The 24,473-nt window shown below is 38.0% G+C and overlaps 2 protein-coding genes and 1 long non-coding RNA gene across 9 annotated transcripts in view; 2 read left to right on the plus strand and 1 right to left on the minus strand.

The window, feature by feature from the left end:
- Positions 1-797: 797 nt before the first annotated feature.
- On the plus strand, positions 798-15,421 carry nadka (NAD kinase a). 4 transcript variants are annotated; one of them, XM_025059443.1, is made up of 12 exons: positions 798-951; positions 1,921-2,075; positions 4,144-4,227; positions 9,266-9,395; positions 10,343-10,451; positions 10,539-10,624; positions 10,717-10,819; positions 10,925-11,067; positions 11,273-11,372; positions 11,715-11,872; positions 12,446-12,528; positions 12,987-15,421. In XM_025059443.1, the coding sequence occupies exons 2-12, from the start codon at positions 1,924-1,926 to the stop codon at positions 13,132-13,134; spliced, it is 1,296 nt and encodes a 431-aa protein (XP_024915211.1). In that variant the 5' UTR covers positions 798-951; positions 1,921-1,923; the 3' UTR covers positions 13,135-15,421. The 4 variants fall into 4 exon arrangements, with proteins under 4 accessions (XP_024915211.1, XP_024915212.1, XP_024915213.1 ...); XM_025059444.1 differs by having other exon boundaries at positions 811-951; positions 1,906-2,075; XM_025059445.1 differs by lacking the exon at positions 798-951 and having other exon boundaries at positions 982-2,075.
- A 1,387-nt stretch (positions 15,422-16,808) lies between these two features.
- LOC103384776 (uncharacterized) lies at positions 16,809-23,864 on the minus strand. Of its 3 annotated transcripts, none has more exons than XM_008318437.3 (9): positions 23,697-23,864; positions 22,176-22,272; positions 21,283-21,457; positions 20,187-20,332; positions 19,311-19,487; positions 18,455-18,571; positions 18,278-18,364; positions 17,740-17,999; positions 16,809-17,279 (listed from the first exon to the last, which is right to left on the minus strand). In XM_008318437.3, exons 1-8 carry the CDS (start codon positions 23,708-23,710, stop codon positions 17,778-17,780), a joined length of 1,035 nt encoding a protein of 344 aa, XP_008316659.1. In that variant the 5' UTR covers positions 23,711-23,864; the 3' UTR covers positions 16,809-17,279; positions 17,740-17,777. The 3 variants fall into 3 exon arrangements, with proteins under 3 accessions (XP_008316659.1, XP_008316661.1, XP_024915215.1); XM_008318439.3 differs by having other exon boundaries at positions 17,740-17,887; positions 23,697-23,853; XM_025059447.1 differs by lacking the exon at positions 16,809-17,279 and having other exon boundaries at positions 17,879-17,941; positions 23,697-23,861.
- The window catches only part of LOC112487623 (uncharacterized), a 9,218-nt gene continuing 4,112 nt past the window's right edge, over positions 19,368-24,473 (plus strand). The window contains exons 1-3 of one of the 2 annotated variants that reach the window (XR_003050896.1): positions 19,368-19,506; positions 19,688-19,723; positions 23,116-23,205. This is a non-coding gene — a long non-coding RNA (uncharacterized LOC112487623). Of the gene's footprint in view, positions 19,507-19,687; positions 19,724-23,115; positions 23,691-24,473 lie in introns of those variants that run through there. The other variant, XR_003050895.1, reaches the window with a different exon arrangement.

Consider the following 24,473-nt stretch of genomic DNA (forward strand, 5'->3'; position numbering starts at 1 on the left):
TGCAGACTGTTTGGTTTCCTTGTAATTATGTTTAAGTCAAATAAAAACAATTTCTTATCCACTGTCTGACTCCTCTGTGACATCACTAATGTGTAGTGTGGGTTAAAGCAAACAAACGTTGGGAATTACTGCACACACAAGAAAGCTGCTTTTTAGATGCATGCTTTAATAAAATAAATCCAGGCATTGCTGAATAAAAATGGGGAAGGAATTGCTGTAAGATAGCAAAAGTGGCTACAAGAGCCACAAAATTGTAATAATTGTTGGTCAAGGTTGAGGGTGCCGACAATTACAACATTTTACATTACAATTCTTAATGTTCAATAATTTGAACAGTAAGTACTTAAAGGCACTCAAGTTTGATAAACTTAAGAATAGCTAGCAGTGTTACCATGATTAAAATATCCCCAAAGAAGAGAAAAGTACTTTATGCAAATACAAATTTTCAAAATTGCTAATTGATAGCTGACCAGAAAAAAATGGCTAAAAATAAGGGAAACAATTAACCATAGTAAGCCCAGGAAAACAATGTGTCAAACACTTGCAAATGTCGTTTTAAGAAACAGTAATGGCAGGGCATTGTTTAAAGCTGGCCTGGAGTATTTCAGAACTGGCTAACAGTTAATAAAATACCTTAACCTCAATAATTAAACACAAAAAAGCACAATGTCTGCTCAGTCTCGTTAAAGCCTATGTTTGAAGTATTTCTGATTTAAAAAGATGAACACTTTTTCTCACCGTCGTTTTGGGCACGGCGTTGAGGTCGCCCTACATGGCGTCACTAAACGGGGATCTTTGATTGGTCGCTGAGAACAAGGAAGTGATGAGCTGACTGTTGACAGTCTATGCTAATGAGTAAGATGGTGAAACTCGGTTACCCCGTGTAAATACATGGCCAGACTCTGATCCAGCGGTGGTTCACTCCAGTTCCAGTGCGTCCATTGTAACATTGTGGGTATAACACTGCCGTAAATCAAGACGTTTTAACGCTTTCGTTTGCACTTGATAAAGCTGTAGCTAACCCTGCTAACTAACTAGCCTCAACGCGATAGTCGTTCGTCTCCGTTACCAGCGCCATTCATCTGCTGTAGAGCCCGAAGAGTTCGACTCGTAGCCTGTTTTCATTCATTGTATTTTTGTATTTGTGGATTTAGTTGGTACATTTATAATATATCGACTGGTCTTGTTGGGTCATAATGGGATTCTGACATGTTTCCTTAAAGTATACTTACGTGACAGCTGCTAAAAAAATATACCGGACGCAAAAATAATGTTATTTCATATTAAACACTAAACAATGACATTGTATATTGTTGACGTTTCTCGGAAAGCTAGTAGGAGCTGCTGCGGCTTTTGTCCTTCACTCGGATACTTGACAATTGATCGTCCAGTGACTGTTCACTACTTACTCTTGAGCAATTACAGCAATGTTAAAGTTTAAAAACAAAAATAATGACCCTGTTGACATAATGAATGCCGAATTAAAAAGCGACCTTTACTTTTAAATATTGAACCACCTTGGTGTATGTTGGTTTTTATAACAGCGTGGTACTTGTTCAGTCACTTTGGAACCACTGTTATAATAGAAGAAATAAGGAAATTGTAATTTAAGACCACATTGTTTGCAGTTGGGAACTGTTGTTAAATCCCTGTTAAACATGTAGGAGGAATGTATCTTGTTGCCTTTAATAGTCACCATAAAATGTTTTAATTTTGTGTACTGTTGGCTTAACACCATAGTGATCCAACAGGTCGCCTTTATTAAAAAGAAAGTTCAGTCTTTGTCCTTGAAATCCACTACTGAAAATTTCAGATGCAGGCAAAACATTTAAATAACTCCCCAGTGTTACATTGTTAGAATTCACCTTGGTAAATCAGTGCCATGACCTGTTTGTTAACCTGCAGCCTTGCTGTCTGAAGGAAATGGATAATGGAGAGAAGCTGCGGTTGGAGAATGCTCCATGCTGCTGCTCTACCCGTGAAGGAGGGGAAGCCGGTCGTCGCAGCCAGGCTCGACACAACAAAAAGACGCGCAGCCTGAGCACATCTTCAGTCTGCGCCTCTGCTGATTACAGGTGAGCAGAGTGTCTTAACAAAGGTCAAAGGTCTGATGGTTTAGTAAACAGGTTGGATCAGTAGTTGTGAGAGAACAAGCTTGAGGACTTTTAGCTCTACAGGAGGAAGACTGTTGTTTCAAAACTGGTTTACTGATGATCATTTTGCATAAAGTTTGCCTTTCCTCCCCTTGTGTAATTGGGTTTTCTCTGTGCGCTCCAGTTTCTTCCCATCATCCAAACACATGAGAATTAGGTTAAATTTTCCCTCCAAAGTGAACATGTGTGTGACTGTGTGGCTTTGCGATGGACTGGTAATTTATTCGGGTTGATAACCCGGTCTGACTCGAGCTCCTGTTTCACTTTGAGTAAAGGATTAGGCAGAAGATGATGGTTAAAAGTTTCTTTTAAAAAATAATTAATAAATAAAAGACTTGATGTCATGTAATGTTACAGGTACATCTGATCAAATCAAAGAAGTGAGTGGATTTCCAAAGAATCAGACCATTTATACAAATGTCTCGTCTTGCTTTACATCCAGTTGGGGTTTTTCGCCATAGCATCATAACCTGCTGTGATTTTTTGTAAACACCTGCTGTTAGCCGCAGTTGCCTGAGAAATGTTAGTAACATCTCGTAACATGATCCCTGTTGCTCCACTGACGTTATTTCTAAATGACGAAAAGTGTCCCAATAATGTCACTGTCGCCACAGAAACCATTTCAAAGAAGCAGAACCTCAAATGTTTCGCCATTCTTTGTGTTGCAAAGACTGCGTTTGTGTGTTTGTCTAACGGTATTGACATTTCCCTCTAAACAGAAGTGAAAAGACTTTACCCCAAACGACAACAAAAGCAGCGTCTCAGCTGCCTCACTACCTGTGAAGAAATATAGTCGGATGTTACATGTGTGTTTTTTTTCTATGTGCAAAAACCTGACTTCCACAACAGTGATCTGAATTAGAGGTATTCTGGTAAAACGCTAAATCTGAATGATCAGGCTAATTGGCAATATTAGTGGGTGGTGTAGAAAGTTTAAGAATAAACAACCACTTCAATCCTTAAGAATGAAGTTCAAACTTGGATCCATCGTACAAACTTTCAAAAAATGTAGTATTAAAGTCTTTTCTGTGAAAACGTAAATTATACCGAGGGGGTTGTACTTCAGTGCAAGCCAAAAATGTGCATTACTATCACAACAATTTTGAAAAAAAATTGTTTCAAGGACAAATTAATGTTTTCAAGAACTCCCAATCCTGCAAAATAGGCACAGCATTAGTACAAAAAACTACTGAGTGGTCTTAGATGTATGTGATTACATTCAGAAATACTTTGTTAAAAAAATCCTTGTTTAGCTTAAGAGCATTCGGTTAATAACATTATCAGCCGACTGAATTAATGTGGTTTAATGACTAATGATGAAAAAAAATGATATGATAAACAGCTCCTATAAACGTTGCTATTTGTCCTCAGAGCCACACCCGACACATCCATGTGAAAATGTCCAGTAAAGCAGCTTTAGGTTTCAGCAAACAGCAGATGGTAAATTTGCAGAATCAGACTAAGAGGATTTGTCCTCCTCTGAGCCTCTGTTGTTCTGGCCAACTATCTTTTTTTTTTTTTTTCTTTTTTTTCATTTTCTACATCCCAGTATCACTGAGCTGGATCAGAGGAGAAGAATGTTCATTGTGGAAATAACTTCCCTATCTGACACTATATTGAGGAAGAACTGCTCACAGTGGATTGTTTGCACACATCATTCAATTAATTACTGCTGATTGTCAAATATTGTGCAATATTCTGGTCCTAAACTTGATTTTCAAAGTCTAATGTCAGACTGCTGTGATGTCTCACGGTGGGTGGGAGATAACATAAATCACCTGCAGGGTTTGAACCAATCAAATTAGACTGTGTAAATGTAAAGAGCCATGAATTTTTTTCTTCAATTGTCATAGTTTCCTGATCAATAAAAAAAACAAATAATGTTTGTATTTATTTACCACAAATCCACAGCATATAAAGTAATTTTACACCAGCAAAGTGTACAGAGAGTTCATCTTGTTTTTTTTGTTTTGTTTTTTTTTTCTTTCAGGAGAAATCAGTCACTTCATGGACCAAGCCCTGTGACCACGTTTGGTCCAAAGGCATGCATGCTTCAGAACCCAAATGCAGTAATGTAAGTTAAAAAAAGTCACTGCTTTTTTGTCTGTTTTGTCCCCCCCAAGACTTTTTACCATAGGTATTTCTGATTGCTCACCACAGGGGTTCCGTAGTGTAGTGGTTTTTGTATGTACTTGGTGCCTCTAATATCTGCTGTTAACACAAGAATTTCTGGGATCAAGTTCATATTTATTATCATTATTATAAACACAGCACAGTTACTGTGCTGTTGGAAGAGTGTTCAATCTGCCCCCATGACCTAGAATAGACGTAGAATTGACTTTAACTATACACCTCGTCGTAAATCAACCAACTGGTTTTAGTGACATTGGCCTGGACCCATCACTGAATTCCTTTTCCTTGTTTACCTTGGCCACAGACATAAATACACAGCATAAATTACGCCAAAACATGGCTATTATTAGCTTATTAATGGATACATTTACAGTGTTAGAGCAGAAGGTGGAGGGGAGACGGTAAAGATCACGATTTAAAAGTAACAAAGATATGATGTGATGTTCAGTGTTTGTTAAATTTGAACACCTGCTCTGCACTTGATCTTGTGACCATTCATTCGAATGGCTCTGGTGAGCTAAGCTAACAACCATGACATTCTGCCTGAACCGCAGCATTTCCCTCTTCAGAATAGTCATCATTATGGTTTAAGGCTGTTAGTTTAAACATTGAATCATTGCTGATTAAATGCTTTACACACCTAGTGTGTTTTCTCCTCCTGGACCTGATGGACACATCCACCTTATGAATCATCTGTCAAACGTAGCCATGCTGCTGACCTCTTGACCCTGATCATACAATAAGAGGCACTTGGCTCTGTTTGTCTTCCAGCACAAGGAGGATTAGGATTCCTCAAAGCTGCCAGATGAATTTAAATAGCAAACACTGGAATGTTCCAAACAAGCTAAACCTGTTCTAGACCAGTCGCTTAGTTAGTCTCTGTCTCTGTCTTTCTCGCTCCCTGTCTCTCTCTCTCTCTCTCTCTCTCTCTCTCTCTCTCTCAAGATCAACAAGGTAAACAAATACAAACAATTGGATCAAAAGCTTGAGAAGGATCTGTCCTACTTTACTCTGTCTCAGGAGTGTTAAAAATACACTCAAAAATACGCTCCTCATTTTAAATGTTTTTTTTCTTCTATCATCTAGCCAGTACACAAGTGCACAAGAGGAAAACCTCTCGTCTGAGAATCGTTCCCTCGCCCACAGTTGTTTTTCTGAAACAGTCAAGGGCAGATAATGAGGTGAAGTCAGACATGTTCAACTCTGTACAGCTCACAGCTGCGTTTACCTCCACCCAAACATTTGAACCTTTAAAAATAAAGAGCTTTCACTTTAAGGACTCTAACTTAAGGCAGTTTAGACTTATTTTATAATAAATCATTTATGACATCCTATATAACAGGGCTTGGCATTTTCTTTTAAATCCATTAAAAGACAAAATCACATAAAATCAGTCACTGTTAGCTGTGAATTAGTAAATTATTTTAATGATTAATTATTTAGTTAATCAAATAATTGTTGTTGCTGTAAGTAAAAATGTGTGTATTGACAGGTGGGTCTGTCAACGTCTTGAAATACAATCAAATCTTAATTAATCTTCATAAACACATCAGTTGATAAGATTTATATATTACGACAGCCCTAATAAATATGTTCAAGTTATTTACTATTTTCCGACACAAAGCACCAATTTATTATATTTTTACCCAGTTTTCTCTAACTGATGCCAAAAAAGTATTCCACAGCGTAAAACAAACACATTATCTAGTTGTTTGTTCTTCTGCAATTATTTGACTTTTGCTGTTAGAGAACTTTCCAGTTTTTACACACTTTGTTTTGGAATGTACACACTAACGGAGTGGATGGTGTATGACTACTGAAGGACTTGGATCACACAGCTATGCCTGGTGAGGGATGACAGACTGTGATCTGTCAAAGCAACTGTAGTCAAATCAAAACATCAAACTTTTCTTCGTGCGACAGTTTGGAAGCTAAACAGAAATACCAGTCGAGTCGGTAATCAGTTCACACGACATGATTTTATTAAATTTGGCTGACATCTGACTGACTGAGGTCAGGTATTCTCTGCTCCTTTCACACACTTTACTCCTCATGCACAAACACACTTTTGTGCCAGCCGGCCGCATCAACTGTCTTCACCTGGGAATCTGGGTAAAATCTATGAAAAACATCTCAACATACAGACGAGCATATTCTGCAAACTTTTTTTTCATTTTTTTGTTGGGTTTTTACCTAACTGTTGCATGCTTTGACTTACATTACTGCCACTTTTTTGGGCAAATCCACATTAATTATTTTGGACACAAATGTTCTTGTCAACTTTCAGGAGAAAGAGAAAATTCTGACAGAGAAAGATGACTGACGTTAACAAGTTTTATGTTTTTTTTTTCATGGTAATTTCCAGTGAAAACACTTGCGTAAATTAAGAATGTACTGCTATCAAAGGTAACATTGTCTTTCTATGTGGTGTTTACACAGTTCCTTCTACAGTACTAGTAAAGAGGAATGGCTTAAAACATAAGTACATTTGTTCTACTTACTTCCTTATAGTGTCTGTGATTCAACATTACAAAGGTTAATTATTATATTCCCATAATACATAATTGTATAATTCTGCTCTGGCAGAGAATGCTGTCTGTACTTCCCCCTTCCTGCTTGTCCTCAGGTCTAATAGTCCTCTCATCAAAACACCTCGTGGTAGGAGTCTCTCTTGTGGTTAGTCAGTCAGTGTCTTCATTCACTCACCAAAGCTGATTGATATGTTTTTGCAACAACATTGGTCATACCATTTTTTGCATAATTGTCATTACAATGGATTCTGAGAATTAGAGACGAGCCAGATCACTGTTGTTGTGGCTGTGAGGAGTCACACCTGTTCCGTCCAATCAGGCAGGCTCTTCCCCTGTAATGGGTGTGTTCAGCTGACAGCAGAGTGGGTGGAGAAAGATATGAAGTCAAGCTTAAGGCGGGTGAGAGGCTAAATGCAGCAGCAGTCGTGGACAGGGACATCCAAGTGTCGTGTTCTGACCAGAAGGAATGGAGTCACAGAGATCATAGTTGAAGGCTGTTGGTTTGCTGACTCGGAGACACCCACCTTTCAAGAACTGGACCCACTCTACTCAACTTCTGCTCCTGCGGCTGCTGCTGTTGGTGTTGTTGCTGCTGCTGCTCCTCTACCATAAGCACTGAACAAGACACTTGTTGAAGACAGAATGATTTTTTGTGGAGAGAATCTGTGGATGTCCAGCTAATTCGACGTGAGCCAGGTTATTACTCGCAGATGTGTGCAGTCATGAAGTTCAGTCAGTGTGTACTGCAGGACCTACCAGGGAACGACAACAACAAAAAAGAGTGGAAATGGTGAGAGAAGCTTCTTGTTTCTTCGATTTTAAAGTGTTGACGGCGGACATGGAGATTGTTTAGAAAGTGTAGGAATAAATGGATGTCAGAGGAGGAGGGCTGAATTTTAAAAAATTGGAAAATGCAGGAAATTATTGTTCTTGTCTTGACAACGGAAGCTCCTGGTGCGGATGTTTTGAAGCAGTCTGTGGACTAAATGCTTCTGAATAGATTAAGGCTTGTCTGCTTGAAATGCTAATGACATTCTGCTTTGATCTGATTTTAGTTGGTCTGTGTTGTGGTGATTGTGGTCTTTATATGAATGTAATTTTTAACAATTCTAAAAGCAATATAATGGGCATGCCAACCTGTTCAAACAGTCACACCTGATGTTCAGATTTACTGCAGCGTTCCATCCTCTTGTCGTAGTTTATTCATTTTCAGCTTTTCGACTACACAAAAAGGAACTAAATATGTATCGCTGTTTCTTGTTCAACTGGTTCTCATTTACCTGGATGGAGGTTTTACTGTAGGGAAGTGTTGTTGATGTGATCCACAGATCATTACTGTGTTTAAACACTCACACTGACAGATGACAGGACATGTTATGCTATACTATCTACTATACTACTAGAAACTGAATGTATTTGCTCAGGTAAAGGGAAAACCTGCTCGGTCTTGTCATCAGTCTGAGCAGGTCCTTTCAGAAAGGAGAAAACATTTGCATTATGTCATGGCTGACGTCATGATGGCTGCAACCATGAGCAGACTAATGAACTCCTGAATTTATTCTGTAACTCTTTAGTTCACTGATTTGATCGCATAAATCGGTTAAAAATGAAGATAAAATAAATAATACATAAAATAAACTATTTTATTTGAGCTTAATTTATATAAATGTGAACTTAACTTTTCTTATTAACCTCTGAACAGAAACAGGACAATTTAACTGGTGTCAACAATTGTTCGTTTTTATTTGTTGATAGAAGTCATGACGTAAGGGAGAAAGCAGCTGCTGTTTAGACTCTACGTTAAAAAGTCAGTCCCAACAGGCTCAAACAAACGTATTGTTAATGTTATTGTCCACAGATGTCAGCTCTGTGACAGTTTCTTTAGATTAAGACAGTAGAACACACTGTAGACATAGGAAAATGTTATGCAACCTGGATGAAGCACACTTATTTGAATTATTCTGTCAAAATAACAACTCATGAAATGTCTCATGTGTAGCCAAGAGAGTAAATTGTTTCTGACATTTATTGCAAATCTTTTGGCAACACATTCTAATCCTATACTTTAATTACCCCTTATTAACATTTTTACAGCAGCAGCTATAGAGGCCTAGAACACCTGTGGCAGGGTGGGGCATTAAGAAGGCAGAAAATATATGGTACGACCTGACATTCGCTTCGAGCGGATTCCTACAGCCTGCTGTATACACACACCTAATTAGAAGTCACTTTGTGTATTTCTATCTAATCCTGCAGCTTTACAGTTGCACACTCTCCTTCTTCTTCTTCTCCTTCTTCTTCTTCTTCTTCTTCTTCTTCTTCTTCTTCTTCTCCTTCTCCTCCTCCTCCTCCTTCTCCTCCTCGCCCCCTGCTGTACACTAACTGCTGTGTTTCCCATTGCTGAGTCTGGCCCTCAACTTTACCCTATCTGTATGTGTGTCTGTGCAGGCACTTTCAGGACCCTGCCAGCCAGAGACTGACATGGAACAATCCACCAAAAAGTGTCCTTGTCATTAAGAAGATCCGAGACCCCAGCCTTCTTCAGCCTTTCAAAGAGCTCTGTGTGTTCCTCACAGAGGTACGTCTGCTGTGGTTGTGTGTGTGTGTGTAGGAGGGGGGTGGGGGGGGATTAATGATTATTATTTTGCAGACGTGATCTGTATGGGTCAGCGTTTCAAAGTCAATGAAACACTGTTGTCAATAAATCATTTAGTGTAGTAATAGTTACATAATAACATAAACACACAGTAAAATAGTAACTTTCTTTTCTTTCTTAATTTTCTATGTGAAATTTCGATCTAGTTAAGCTTGTTCATCATCAACCCGATGAGCAAATTTAAAGTCACATCATAAGTGGCGTATTTTTAGTCTCACTTTAGGAGAACCCAAAAAAATGTTAAAGAAAAAGTGTCTCTTCAAAATCATTTTACATTTTTAATTTTTTTTATTTGAACTTTTTAAATTCGCTACAGCACCTCTCCATTGCGCTCCTGTTCCAGCACAAATAAATAGTCCCTGCTAGTCCCAGCAGTTGTCAGGTGAGGGCGTGGTTCATCTTGGACAGTTGACCAGTCCAGTCTCTGTGGGTGCATGAGTTTTCTCCCGTCACTCAGGTTTCCCCCCACAGTCCACACACATGCAGGATTAGGTTCATTGTTATCTGCAGGTTATGACTGTGAGTGTGAATGACTGTTTGTTTCTGTATGTGGCTCTTTGATAACTCCCTGCCCCTCCCGCCCCACCCCACTCACACACGCACACACTTTCACCCTGTGTTTCTTATCGTCTCTGCTACATTAAAACCTTAATGTTAAATCTCAAATATTAGCATTGTTGACTATCAAACCAGTTGAGGGTGTAAGGCTATAGAAGTAGACCAACACCTGTTGTAGACCAACAGGAAGTAGCTGCTCTGTGGCACCGGTGGAACCAATCAGGTTTCCGGCACCAGTCATGTAACTAAGAAGAATCCTTACGTTGCAGCTCTAATGTCTACATTAAACCCCTGTTTGTGTGTGTTTGCAGGTGAAGGACATGGTTGTTTACGTAGAGAAGAAAGTTCTGGAAGACCCAGCCATATCTGCAGATGAAAACTTTGGGGCCATTACTAAGAAGTTCTGCACTTTCAGAGAAGGTGAAGCAGCAGTTCCTGTCAATTGGTATCAGCCTATCAAACAACAGGGTTGATTTTTGACATGAAATGTATTTCTTTTAATTTAAGATCTGGATGACATCTCCAACCGTGTGGACTTCATCATCTGCCTCGGTGGAGATGGAACCTTGCTTTATGCATCGTCTCTCTTTCAGGTATTAAGAAGTTCTATTGAAAAACAAAAATGTTTTGTTTGTTTCTTTAATTGTCATGTAAACTGTAACACACTCTGTCATTCCTGGTTCAGGAGAGCGTTCCTCCGGTGATGGCCTTTCACCTGGGGTCCCTAGGCTTCCTGACGCCTTTTAAATTTGACACATACCAGTCTCAGGTCACCCAAATTATTGAAGGTAGTGAATGTTTGCCAACCTGTTTCCCAGATTCTGGGTAAAACACCCTCCACTTTTGTGTAGTGCGGGAAACTGGTCTGTAATTAGCATGTGTGTTGTTCACAGGCAACGCTGCTATTGTCCTGCGAAGTCGCTTGAAAGTCCGTGTTCTGAAGAAGAACTGGGAGAAGAAGGCCCAGATGGATGAACAGGGCATCATCCTGACCAACGGGGACAGTGAGAACAACCACAAAGCCATGCAGTATCAGGTCAGTCGTCAGGCGGTGTCTGCAGCTGTGAGCAATCCCCAGTCCCCTAATGATGATTACATAATACATTAGTTAGTTTTTGTTGTGACAGGAAAGAGAGGACTGTGTCTTACTCCAATCCTAGCTGTCATCAGATGATTGGAGCAGCCTGGTGGGTGGGGTGGGGTATAATGTAAATGATGGACAGCAACCTTCTTTGTTTCAGGTATTAAATGAAGTGGTGGTGGACAGAGGACCCTCCTCCTATCTCTCTAACGTGGACCTCTTCCTGGATGGACACCTCATTACCACAGTGCAGGGAGACGGTGAGTGTTCCTGCTGTTACAGTCCATCCTATATTCATGTGTCCAAGGGTCGTCCTCTTGCACAGGCACACATTGGTAGTGAGAATGCTCTCTCAAACTTGACTTGGTTGCTAACAACAAAACAAGAACAGAATCAGTGGTACAAGGTTGTTAGCCATGCACTTTGGTTTCATGGTTGTGTACCATCCATGCAACCAAAGTGCATGCTGGTATATCATCTGATGCAACAGTGATGTACTGAAGTCGCTCTACCGGTTTGAGTAGTTTCTGTCTTCTGATCATTACATCAACATCCTGAACCACAGTGTGAAGTTTGTGCATGTGTGTCTTTTTTGTCCCCAGGTGTAATAGTATCAACACCTACAGGAAGTACTGCGTACGCAGTGGCAGCCGGAGCTTCCATGATCCATCCCAACGTTCCAGCCATCATGATCACACCCATCTGCCCGCACTCACTCTCCTTCAGGCCCATCGTGGTACCTGCTGGAGTGGAGCTCAAGGTATTTAGACTTCACAAAGTCTGAAGAAGACGGAAAGCTATTGAAATGTTTAATGTTTTGTAACAGGTTGTGATCTAGATCTTGTTTTTTAAATTTTGGACAGGACTCCTTAGTCTTGAGACAAGTCAATGAAGCAGGTTGTGACTTGGTGCGAAAGCCTTTGCCTAGAATTGTATGTAAAAGGAATTCCCTAAAATAAAGAGGTCTACAGGTCAAATTGAGGATATGTAGTGAAGTACTTTTCATGAAATAATTCTTTCGTTTTTGACTTACCCCTATATCTCAGGAGTGGCAGAAGTATAATGTTGTAGTGTAGGGCTGTGTGAGACAGTGGTGGGGTGTGCGGTCAGAGTGACAGATGAGTAGGGATGCGTTTTGTAAATGGCCAAAACAAAGATATAGTAAGACTAAACTATAGAGTTTATGATTTATTATTCATAACAGTTTAGTTGAACTGTTTGAGTTTGTGTTTCTGTTTGTGTCCTGTGATTTCCAAACAGGGATATTCATTGTTCTACTTCCCTGTGAGAGTACATAACATGGTTCATTTTATTGCTTTGTTGTCATTCTTAGATAATGCTGTCTCAAGATGCCAGAAACACGGCATGGGTGTCATTCGATGGAAGGAAAAGACAAGAGATCTGCCACGGAGACAGGTTTGTCTGCATACAGCACCAGCCCACATGGATGCAGCAACAGCTAAGAGCATAGATGATAATGAGTGGGGAAGAGTGAATAATGGATGAGTGGTAATGGATAATAAGTTTAAGTCACTCAGCAGCCTTGTCACTGGCAGCCTTTGTTACATAACCTCATCAACCTGTTCTAATGGGCTTTAGGCCAAGTGTCCTTTGCACCAGATCCAGTTTGTTCCTTTATGTAAGTCGTCCAAAGATAATCATCTTCCTGCTTCAGACCTGTCATTTCAAATAATTGAAGCATTTTTTCAACAAACAGCCATTCACTACGGCTTCACTAAAGGAAGTTGATGTTGCAGCATCTGATTTTGACACGTCCTCTATTGTTCATGGCGTTTGCGCATACCTGGATTTTTTGTTAATCTTTCACCATTGAATTACAGAATTTGATCTCTTGTTTTTTATGTTTTTACCAGTATTACCATCACCACTTCCTGCTTCCCTGTTCCCTCTATCTGTTTCCGGGACCCAGTTAACGACTGGTTCGAGAGCCTGGCTCAGTGTTTACACTGGAACGTGAGGAAGAAGCAGAACTACCTCAGCTCAGAGGACGAGGATTACTGAGGACTGTTCCATGGCCTTCAAGCCCCCCCCCCTCCAAGGTCTTCAGGGCTGTAGGTCTACAGTTGTTAAACATGACTTTACTCAAACTCCATTCAAAAAAGAAAGAGTGGGAAACTATGACGTTAGTTTAGCCTCCAGTTAATCTGACTTGGAAGAAAAAAACAATATCAATACTTGAAAAAAAATTTGCAACAATTTAAGTTTTAGTTTTCTAAATTGATTTATTTTTATTTAGCTTTGATCAGTTTTTACAGATGCTATCCTAATTGTTTTGGCTAACAGGCTTTGATTATTATACTGATAAAGCATACGTTCAGTAGAAACTAGCTGTTTTGTTACAGTATTTGTTATGTTGACACAAAAGAGAATCCCCAGAAACGATGACATAACTCTGTTATTTGAGTCCAAAGCCGTGAGTTAGCTAACTGTTTGCTAGCTGAGAGAATTTAAAAATGCTAATGTTATTTAGACAATAAATAATAAATTAAATACAGTAAAACTAGAATAAACAATTTAAAAATGTATTAATGAAATGTTGAGTTTGATTCAGTTAGAAAAATGGATTTAAATAGTTTAAACAAAGCTAAAATATGATTATAAATCTTTCACTTTTTTATCTAGAAAACAAAACAAATTAGTGAAATTGAGAAAAAATTATGACACTGCACGTTTACACACCTTTACGTACTCATGAGGGCACTTTATGATTTTGTGACATTTTGATGTAAAATAGTCATTTAGTTAATGACAAGAAAATGTTTACAGCTAGTGGTTAGTGAGAGACCCCTGAAAAATAAACTGAACAGTTACCTAAAAGATGACAATCAACATACATTAAAATGTATGCACCAACTATAAATTAATGAAAAACTGTTTAAATCAACCTTTAAAAATTATGTGTGTTAAGTTGATTTTTGAATATTTGTTTTTTGAATGGAGTTTGGTATCACCAGGTGGTTCAGGATTCTCACAGTACCCTGCCTGTTAAAAAATATATAATTTTTAGTATGAATGCAATTTATCGAATTGTAGTTTTTGATGGAAAAAATGCGACGATGGCTGGGATAATTTTGGGTGTTTCTCTCTCTGTGGATGGCAGTGACACCAGACGAGGCCTTATTTTCACTCTGTTCTGGTGAGAACATCAACAGTGAAGGGCAGACCATAAAGGATTTTTACAAAGTTGACAGTTTTCTTCTAAAAATCAGGTACACTCCGAGACAAATGTTTGCTCCTGATAAGGAGCAAATTTGCAGTACATTGACTCACCAGCAGTGGCCCCCACTGCACCAACTGTAGTGCCTTAACCACTGCTATTGTTCATTGATAATGTTATTTTATAGATGGATAGATAGATAGATAGATTATTTTGCTAAAATCACAAAGTTGCATCTGTGCATTTTCACAACACCTTTTTTTTAGCCGGCACAGTTGTGTTTGTGGAAAAAATGTTAAAAGGTTGAATATTGTCGTCTCTGTCCTGCAGGCACTTGGACAAACGTCTCACTAAATGTTCATTCCAGATTAAGATATGATGTCTTTTGAAAAAGCCATAGTTGACCTGTGTACATTTTTAATAGTCTCCCTGTGTGTGTGTGTGTGTATGTGTGTGTGTTGCAGAGGTGAAAAAGACCAATGTGTGTCTAACAAGGAGTTCCATTGAGGTTGTGCTCCCTTTTCTGTCAGTACAAAGCTAACATTACATATCAGTTCACATACGATGTCCAAACGTTAACTCATCTACATAACATGGAAGTGTGTTTGTGCTGCATTGGCTGGAAATGATGAACGTTGAGGACCAACCAGGCTGTAAAAAACAATCATTCCTTTGACTCTGTGTAAATACCTATGATTCTCCAAAAATAAGATGTATTTTGTCACATCTTCTTGTTTATTAACCAGTTTACAGTGTGTCATTGCTGAAAATAAATATATTTGGTACAGGTTTTTTGTTACATGGATTTGTTAAACTTTTGTCAAAGGCGTAACATTTTACCAGTTCTGAGCTCAGTCTAAAATTTCCTCTAATTTCTAGTTGATCAGAAGTTCAATTCAGTAGAAAATAACTGTTTAATACTTGATGGTTGTTTAAAAGCCAAAGTGACTACAGACCAACAGTCTGCTTTACAGATGAAGAACTCTTCAGACTGTGATGAAATGCTCCTCTCAAAGTGCTTTTCACTTTTATAATTCTGTTTTTCTTATCACTAAAGTTTAATCATGTTTCAAATATAAACCTTTTTTTCCTTTGTGTAGCACTTAATAAACACAGAGAAAGTTAAAACAGGACGTGTGTCCGTGTGTTTTGTCTACTGTACTCTAGAAATAATAAACATGAAGCAGGTCGAGGGCTCCAGTAGAGTTAAGTTAAAGTTAAACTAATTCAAACTACAATTAATTTAAAAAAAAAAAAAACATTCTTGAGAGAAGGAAAGAGGTCAAAACCAAGCTAAAGCTAACATAGCTTAGGATTTGTTTATAGCAGTGGTGTACTGTCAAGACCACAACCTTTTCTGTTGGCTTACAGTGTCAGAATCAGTGACTTATTTATTAGTATATTTATCACGAATATTTATAAAGTATTAGTAATCTCTTCTCATGGTTTCGTGGTCTCTTTCGTGGGTTTTCTCCTGAATTTCTCCTACTTATTCAAGTTTTCGACGTTTCTTTCTTTAACTATCCTATCATGTTTCAGCTTCACGTGTTGCCAGGGTGAAAAAATCTGCCCTAAGGCTTACGAAGGCTAAAATGAAGGGCAATGAGATTGTTTCTTTAACCAATTAGAATTTGAGTTGGCAACATCTAACAGGTGTACAGATACGTTGGCGATTTGAGTGAGTTGATTGGATTGTCAAACAACACATTGTCGTATCTGTCTCTGCCGCGACTTGCCCGCTCAAAATTTTTTCAATAAGTTTCATCAGCGTTCACCGCCTCTGTCGAGCGACATTTTCAGCCCAAAGCAAATTAAAACTCGACTGGACAGACTGGAGTTTTGTCACTAGCATGGATAGAAACAGAAAAGGACTAATTGTTAGAACTGCAACGCATGGATAATCTGTACAACGTAGTAAGGAAAGAGAGGAGTGTGGATTTTTTTTCGTACAAATATTTAGACGTTTCGGTGAGTAAAGTTTGTTCTTTTAATAATATTGTAATTTTGGAATGTTACTATTGATACCTTTGATAAATGTGTACGTTATGGTACAATTGTGACTGAATTGTGGTTCGTTGATTTGTTGCTTAAGTAATTGCTTTATTATGGCTGCATGGCTTAAGAAGGACATAACGAGTCGTTATACTACAATACTGTATAACATTGCCATTGATTGACAGCATAGTCCAGACATAGCCAAGGGCTATACGAGAATCAAAACAACTACAACGAAAACGTAAAATGAATGGAAAGGATGTCTTAGAAAAGGGTTTTTAAAAGTAAAATATACATAAAGAATTACTACAACTAAACATACTTGCTCAGAATTAACTGTTAATAATGAAATATATTTAAAAAAGGCAAAACCAAAAGAAAAGTGTCAGAGAAATATCCAATGAGTAGTCAAAAATAGTTTGAACAAAAATATTGTCTTTCAGTGTTCTAACAGACACTACTTAGATCAAACTGGGATAAATGTGTTATTTCCTCCTATTCAAAGGAATCACAGCAACACAAATAATCTGTCATTTTTTATTAAGAAAGTTACTATAAAATGTTAAAGTGCAGCAGGATGTTCAGTAGCAAAATTCATTCAAATAATTTTCCAGTGTTACTTTCAGAGATTGTAGAAAACATTGGGGAGAAACCCCCACACTGCAGTACAGGACAATCAATACGTTTTTAAAAAGGAAGTTTGGCCTAAGTCTACACGTACAATACAGATGGTCTTTATGTACATTTATTTAAAAAAAACAGCAGGCACAAAATAAGAAGGGCAGTTAGTTAATTACTAAATAATAAACCTGGAGCTGATTTAAGTTTAAACATTAAATCATATAAAAAAATTAAAACATATCGAAAAAAGATTTTCAGTGAGAGTGAATGATGGGTAAAAATGTATATTTCCCAACGTCTGACCCTCCATGCTCAGCTGAAGTGGCCTTGTTCCTAAACCTTTAGCTGTTTTATCACTTGGTGGCTGCAAACACTGTAAAAATAGAAGAAAATCAAAGTCATAATTTAGCAAAACTAAATTTAATGTATGTCCTATTTAGCCAATCAATAAATTAAATTGACAAAAAATGCAATATCTATAGCAAAATTGCTCAAATGTAGATAACAAGAATAATATATATTATCCCAAAAATATAACTTCCTGTTAGCAAAAATAAATTTTAGGGATCACCAAAAAAACAAGAATTACTCAAAATCTCAAGATAAAAAAGTTAGCTAGAAAAATAAATACATAGATAAAGAATTGACCCAAAATGGAAATACTATCAACAAATACCTACATTCCTTCAAAAATGTTGTAGAAACTAGCCAAGCAATTTGTAATTACTATAAAATAACTTGATGCAAGCAAATACTTTTAAAACAATCACATTTAAGCATGATTTAAATAAACTGCCTACAATATGACCAAAAAAGTAAAAATTCTCACTCACTTCTCTCCCTCAGGCCTTGACCGAAGCTCTGCACCAATCTAATGAGGCCCCAGAACAGAACCACTTTGATGAGCAGACAGAGCAGAGCTCCAGTAACAGCTGCTGCCTCCAGGGTGAAGATGTTGTCTTCGTACCACTTCTTTATCACCTGAAATCACGCAGACAACTGACGGCTGACTGAAGGGTCCGGACAGAGTAGAATCTACACAGACAAGGTGGAGTCTGACCTGATGGTGAGCTGTGATGTGTTTCTCGTAGAGCTACCAGATTTATGGTGAAAATAAAGTTAAAATAATTGATATTGTACTACACTGTATTTATTTATTTATTTAACATACAAATACTCATGGTGCTGGTTTATTTTGTTTATCCATTTTAACATAAAGCCCAATAATTTAGTCCAAATCCTGTAAATGAGGTGAGACCAAAAAAAGGTTTATAGCCCACATCCTTTAAAAATTCTGTTGCCCACATTTTTGGAAATCAGTTGTGGCCCTAAAAAGTGTAAAAACTCATTTTGACAGTGTGCATGACTCACTGTGTACATCAGGTAGATAAAAAAGGCCACTTGAGGGAGGTTCTGGACCATGAAGACCCACACCAGGGCCTTGGCTTCTTTTAACACCTGCAGAAAAACAAACACAATTTTGTCAACATTTCCTTTGAAATGTCCTCACTAATGATACTGAGGTGAGTAGTCGTGGACCCAACTCACAGCCACAGCTCCTACAGCAGCGGTCAGACAGGCCCAGACAACCCCTACAGCCAGGATAATGCTACTGCGAGCAGACATGGCTGGGTCCGAGGTGGTGATCAGGATGCACAGACACAACTGAAACAGTCAGGATGAGGTCGTCAGAACATCATTGTATTTCAGTTAGATATTTAGTACCATCAATATCATTAGTTTACTCATGTACTCATACTCCGTTCTATAACCAACTGCACAGAAAGCAGCCAGTGTTATTAGTTTCCTTATGGCCCTGGTGTGTAGTTTATTTAAGTCAGCAGTTTGTCTACTTTCAGTTTTAATGACACAGTAGATAAATTAGGCCTCAGCAGGTGACCTTTGGTGAGTCATTTGACAGTTGTTGTTGTGTGTTAATTTGTTTAATTGAAATGTTGCTGCACAGTTTCTGTGACTTTTTTGGTAGTTTTTTTTGGAGTTCAGCCAACTTAAGGCATAAGTTGGTTAACTCTTCCTTATTCTGGCAATAACTTGCCTAATCTACCAGTTTGCGTTAACTGCTGTTTTTTAACCTTGGGGTTGTGATCGCACAGGAGGTCACCTAAAATGCCTAGTAATTACATTTTAAAAATAATTAAAAATGAATTTGAAGTATTTATTTATTTTAAGTAGGAATGTTTTTAAATATTACTATTTTTGTTGCTTCTCTCTGTGTCCCAGAGAGAAACATTGTGAAATGTCAACTCTGTGACTGAGGCTTCAACATAATTTATGAATTATTATATTGGAGGGTGGGTTTAACCATTCTACTTATAAAACATGTACATGTAAAAATTGAAGCATGTATCACCTGACAAAGATATTATGATAGTTCTATCCAAACCTGAGCCTGCAGGTCAAAGGTCACCATGGAAAAACAGAAGTTGAGCAGGAAGTACTGCTCCTGAAGCCGCTCTAAGGCCCCGCCCACACGAAAGGCCATCATGTTGGGCTTCTGGATGAGCACTGAGGTGCAGAGGACGTGCACCACACCCAGACACATGATGCAGACAAATCGAACCTGAAGCACAAGAAAAGAGGTACAATAGCGACATCTAGCGGTGAAACTATGACTTTGTTTTACTTACTGAAGCAGCACAGTAGTTAGCTGCATCTGTGTGCATCTGCCTGTAGTCTTTTTGTCATGTTGCAATATTAATGTTGAAACGTTGCTGTGTGTGTGTTGTAATGTGTTGAAATGTTTTCAACTGTCTGTTTCAGAGAGACCTGAGGAAAATAGCTGACAAGACAACTGCAGTAAGCAAGTTTTTTTACACAAAAATATTGATATATCAGGAGTGTGTCTGTATGGAGCTCTTATCTCAAGTAATCTTCTTTGTTGTGTGTAGAAATCCAATAGTTCAAACTAACAAAACTAGGTCGTTGGAAAATCTTTACACATTGTTGAGAGTAATGTTTCACCAATAGAAAGGAGATAATACTAATAATAATAATAGACTATCAATTGACTGAGATTACGAGTTAGACTAAGAAAGTTAGGAAGCAAAGTCTAATTTTAAAATTTGCCAATACATGTATTATTGAAGTAGTATAAAGTAACTGGTGTTTCAAGTAACCAAATACTTAGAAACATTATTTTGGAAATACCAAAACATTAATGAAAAAATGCTAAAATTTTGTAACATTTTCACTTTTTGTGCATTATGAAACTACAATATTTAAAAGTAAATAATACCGTGTCCAGTAGGGTCGGACCTACCAGCAACTCCTGCTTGCTCTTTGCCCCCAGCACAGTGAAGTTGACCACCGATCTAATCATGAGGACCAATACACTCAGCACAAACACCACCAGCTCCTGTCTGTTCTCCTGCAGAACACCACGGCTGATGTAGTAGATGCAGAACACTGCAGGAGAACAGAAGGTGATCGAACTGCAACTGTTAGGGTTAGTTTCCCTCTCTATTAGTACAGTACATACAGTATATATGGGTAATATGGTAAAGTGATAGCTATGACATTGAAACAATTGAACACTGTATTATTTACGTTCACACTTTATATTGTATTCACTGCAGATTAGTGAAAACACACATCGTTAACTGTCAGTGCGTCAGAAGGAGAAACGTGGTGCAGATTGTGTAGTTATGGTATTTTTTACACCTATATGAATTATGATAATAAATATTTGTGAGATAATGCAATTATCTGATATATTTATGACTTTATTTCTGTTAAGTTATAACTTTATTCACGAAACATTAGGACTTTCTTTTCCTAATGATGTTTCAACTTTAGTTACTTAAACCTACGACTTTATTCTCGTGATTTTAGATATTTTCTTAATTCTTAATGTGGCCTGACTGGCCTTTTTACATATTTACAGTATTCTGGCTGAGGTTTCCATCTTCCATCATTTTCCCTAACTTTTATTGATCTACTTCACTACCTAGATCATATGGTTAGATAACTTCAGATAATTAATCCGTTTTATGACAAAAGTTTGACCATAGGCTACTTATTAACTCCTAATTATTTGTTGTGTAATACACCACTTTAATTATCAGGCATATGAAGGACAAGGCCAGCCCTGGAGGTGAAGTGTGGCAGCAATTAAAACGGTTTAATAAAAAATGGTTTAATAGCTAAAATAGATTAATAAAAGAAAAAGATCGTTTTTGTGTAGCAGAAACGTCATCTGGGAGAAATGAATCACCAGAACCGTTTTATACACTGGCATCATTTTGAGATTTTCATGATCAGACGTCTTAATCTTCATTGTTCAGATCTACAGATTTTCCTCATAGGGTGTGTGTGTGTTTGTGAGTGTGCCAGACACAGATAATTGCAATACTCACATATTCCCACCATCTGGATGAGAGACACAGTGAAGTCATCCTCTCCTGGCTCGTCTGTTTCTGTGTGCTGTTTGTAGATGCTGGTTATAGTAAGGCCGAGCAGTGCAAGCAGAGACACGATGGTGAAGCTGTAGTAGAGCTTCACCGGCAAAGACAGCTCCACCCAGGGCTTTACCTGAATCAGAATCATGACAAATAAGTGCCTTCAACAATCATTACCTTAATTTGTTTTGGGGAAATATAAGAAAACGGCAGATCTTTAAAAGAAAAAATACTGATATTAAAAGTAGAAAAAAAAACTAGCTCAAATTTAACTTTCTTAATGGTTGACACAGCCAACTAAACAGAAAGTGAGCAGAGCTGTCACACCACTAGTGCAATTCAATTGAAATCACTGGTTTCCTGTAAATAAAGTGTCACTCAAACTGTAGCACAATTTCCATGTTTCAAAGAATTAATTAACAAACATGATAATGATTAAATAACTCTGAGAGGAGACATGTTTTATAAAATTGCCGGTATCATTACAGAACAAATCCTCTTGACATTGTTGACCTACTAAAGGAAACTATCAATGAGGACAATGAGACACTGAACTGCAGTAGAAAACAGTTGCAGTTGTGGGCTGGGTTTGGCAAAAAAGTACTAGCATTTGAGCAAAGTATTGGTTCATCCCTGATGTAATCCTGCTAATGTTGTTGGACTGTGGGAGGAAACTGGAGTGAAAATTCAGGCGTACACAAGAACAGGAACAAGAAGACCCTCCACACGATAGGTCGATCAGTTTGCTGTAATGCAGAGTGCTAACCAATTGTGTCGGTGTGACGTCCCACCACGGGTTAAAAGGGTCAAATTATTAATTATTAAATGAATTATAAAAAGAAGCTTCTTACCGGTCCACATGGTGTTGGGATCAGTTCCTGGTGTCTCGGTCTCAAATTTGGCGACAACAGGTCAGGACTGTCCTGAGGTTGACTGTCCAACAAAGGACTGTGGTGACGGAAATAAACAAATTTTTTGTTTTTTAAAAAGACACTAGAAGCAATTTCACTACTCCTTTTGGCAACTGTCACACACTTGGTGGTTTTATGTTCATTGGATTGTTATCATCAAATACTTGTTAGTTATTACTCAGTAAGTTATTTTTTATTATTCTCAGCCATTGTGCTGCACAGCAAGAGTCTCAGTGAAAGCCCTGGTTTGACTGTGGGGCTTTGTTCGCATGTGATGTCTTTGGCCCTGAGCCCCCTCCACCTCAAGAAGGCGATGGAACACATGGAGTCACATGAGCACATACCAACCCTTACAAAGATTAAAACAGCACCTGCAGGGCACCAGAGTTAGTGGGTGCACTCTGTGGGTGTGGCTACCAGTAGTTTATAACTAAACTGGACTTTATCACATATTATATTGAGTCATCAAGTTTTCACAACACCTGTGAGGGGAAATTCACCCACTCCTCTCTGCAAAAAAAAAAATCACATGACACTAGTCAAAGTAACAAGATTTCAATAAATGGTCAGTGGACTCTACTTTAGTCTACATAGATATCTTAACCCTTTCATCTCTGTTAAAACCCCCCCACATACAAACACAAAAATTGAACCAAAAGTGAAACTACCACAGTGGGTGTCGATCCACAGTCTGGCACAATGACAATTGTGAAAAATTGAAAGGTTTTGGGATATTGCTAAACTAATAGTTAATAAAATAATAATAATTTTAATAATAAAACAGCCTGTAATATTGCAATGGTTATGTAGCTCTATTGTGATTTTCTAGAATCAATAACCACTCGGCAAGTTTTGAATTAATTTGGTCATTTACCTACAGGGGACATGCAGAATTACAGAGAATCAAACCGACAACCTTCTGGTTTACCCAAAGTACTGGACCACATCTCAATGACAAAAAATGAAAAAGGTGAAACTCTTTTTTTTAAAAATTTTAATTGCATTTTGCGTCGGTCACTTGACTGGACTGTCATGCAAAACATTAAAACGTATAATAATAAGATTAGAAAACGATGTTACTACAATAAAATAATTTGTTCAGAAAATATAAATAATACTGTAAGAGAGAAGTGTTTTCATGTGGTTTAAGAGGACACGGACTTAGGTTCCAGGTTGTTACATGCTATAAACTACTGAATAACTGTTACTAAAACATTTACAATAACGTAACAAAACAAGTTTAACACAATGTCTTACTTAACAGTTATGTATATTTTAAATAGTAATATACCTGTTAAGATATCTGTAAATTACAAATAATCTGACATTATTTTAAACAATATTCTGGTACAGTTAAGGCTGCGAAATTGCATTCTTCCCGTAACAAGAAAACATTTACAAGTATATATGTATGAATACGTTCAAGAGTGTGTTGAACCGGTATTAGATAAAGCAGCTGACCTGGTCTCGTCCATCTCTGTGTGAACTGTTGCTGCAGGGGCTCACATTCCTGTCCTTCAGTCTGTGTCTGTGACACGATCCACCTCCGCTCACTTCATTTTAATTTCACAAATGGCCCAATGTAAACAGGAACTGAAGCCTCTGAAGCTTCTTCGCCCCCTTTCTTCCTCTTTCGTCTACTCAGGACGACGAACTCCAAATAGTGCTTTGCCGCCTCTCACAGGTTCAGTTTGGAACTACGCAAATGGCGTCGCATACACGTAGAGTACAATCTAATGTGAAATCGCCTGTTTGATTTCGACAAGCAGATACTGGACATAACTGTAAAGTTAAAATTGTACACATCTAAATCATAAAACACGCTAGATGTTGTCAAACCCTGCACATATTCACACGGTAATGGCCTGAAAACTGATGTTTGCACAGAATATATATATCAGTTTCAATATTTAAAGAAAGAAAGAAAAATGTGATAAATGTTAAGTCAAAATACCTGACATTACAACAGTTGTATATATATATATATATACACTGCCTGATGCCCTACCTGTGGTAACTACTGTAAGCAGCAGGGGGCAGCTGAAACCCCCAGGGAGCAGTGTGTGGGGATGGTGCAATGCAGACCTCAGTGGTTACTTTGTCAGCTTGTGGACTCCAACATGAAACTTTCCAGACCCAAGTCCACTTCCTTAACCACCAAGCCACCACCACTTACATTTTCTATGTTAATACTTTGAAAAGAATAGATTAAAAGCAGAAGTGCTCATGGAACTTTAA

This window comes from Cynoglossus semilaevis, chromosome 10, assembly GCF_000523025.1.
Source record: "Cynoglossus semilaevis isolate Cse_v1.0 chromosome 10, Cse_v1.0, whole genome shotgun sequence".
Taxonomy (NCBI): Eukaryota; Metazoa; Chordata; class Actinopteri; order Pleuronectiformes; family Cynoglossidae; genus Cynoglossus; species Cynoglossus semilaevis.

Excerpts from the sequence above, each read along its gene's own strand:
- nadka (XM_025059443.1), top strand. The coding sequence starts at position 1,924 with ATGGATAATGGAGAGAAGCTGCGGTTGGAGAATGCTCCATGCTGCTGC. Across the intron at positions 9,396-10,342 it reads TCTGTGTGTTCCTCACAGAG|GTGAAGGACATGGTTGTTTA; the intron begins GTACGTCTGCTG and ends GTGTGTTTGCAG. Across the intron at positions 10,452-10,538 it reads GTTCTGCACTTTCAGAGAAG|ATCTGGATGACATCTCCAAC; the intron begins GTGAAGCAGCAG and ends TTTTAATTTAAG.
- LOC103384776 (XM_008318437.3), bottom strand. Across the intron at positions 21,458-22,175 it reads TCCCAACACCATGTGGACCG|GTAAAGCCCTGGGTGGAGCT; the intron begins GTAAGAAGCTTC and ends ATTCTGATTCAG. Across the intron at positions 18,572-19,310 it reads CCTTTGACCTGCAGGCTCAG|TTGTGTCTGTGCATCCTGAT; the intron begins GTTTGGATAGAA and ends TGACTGTTTCAG.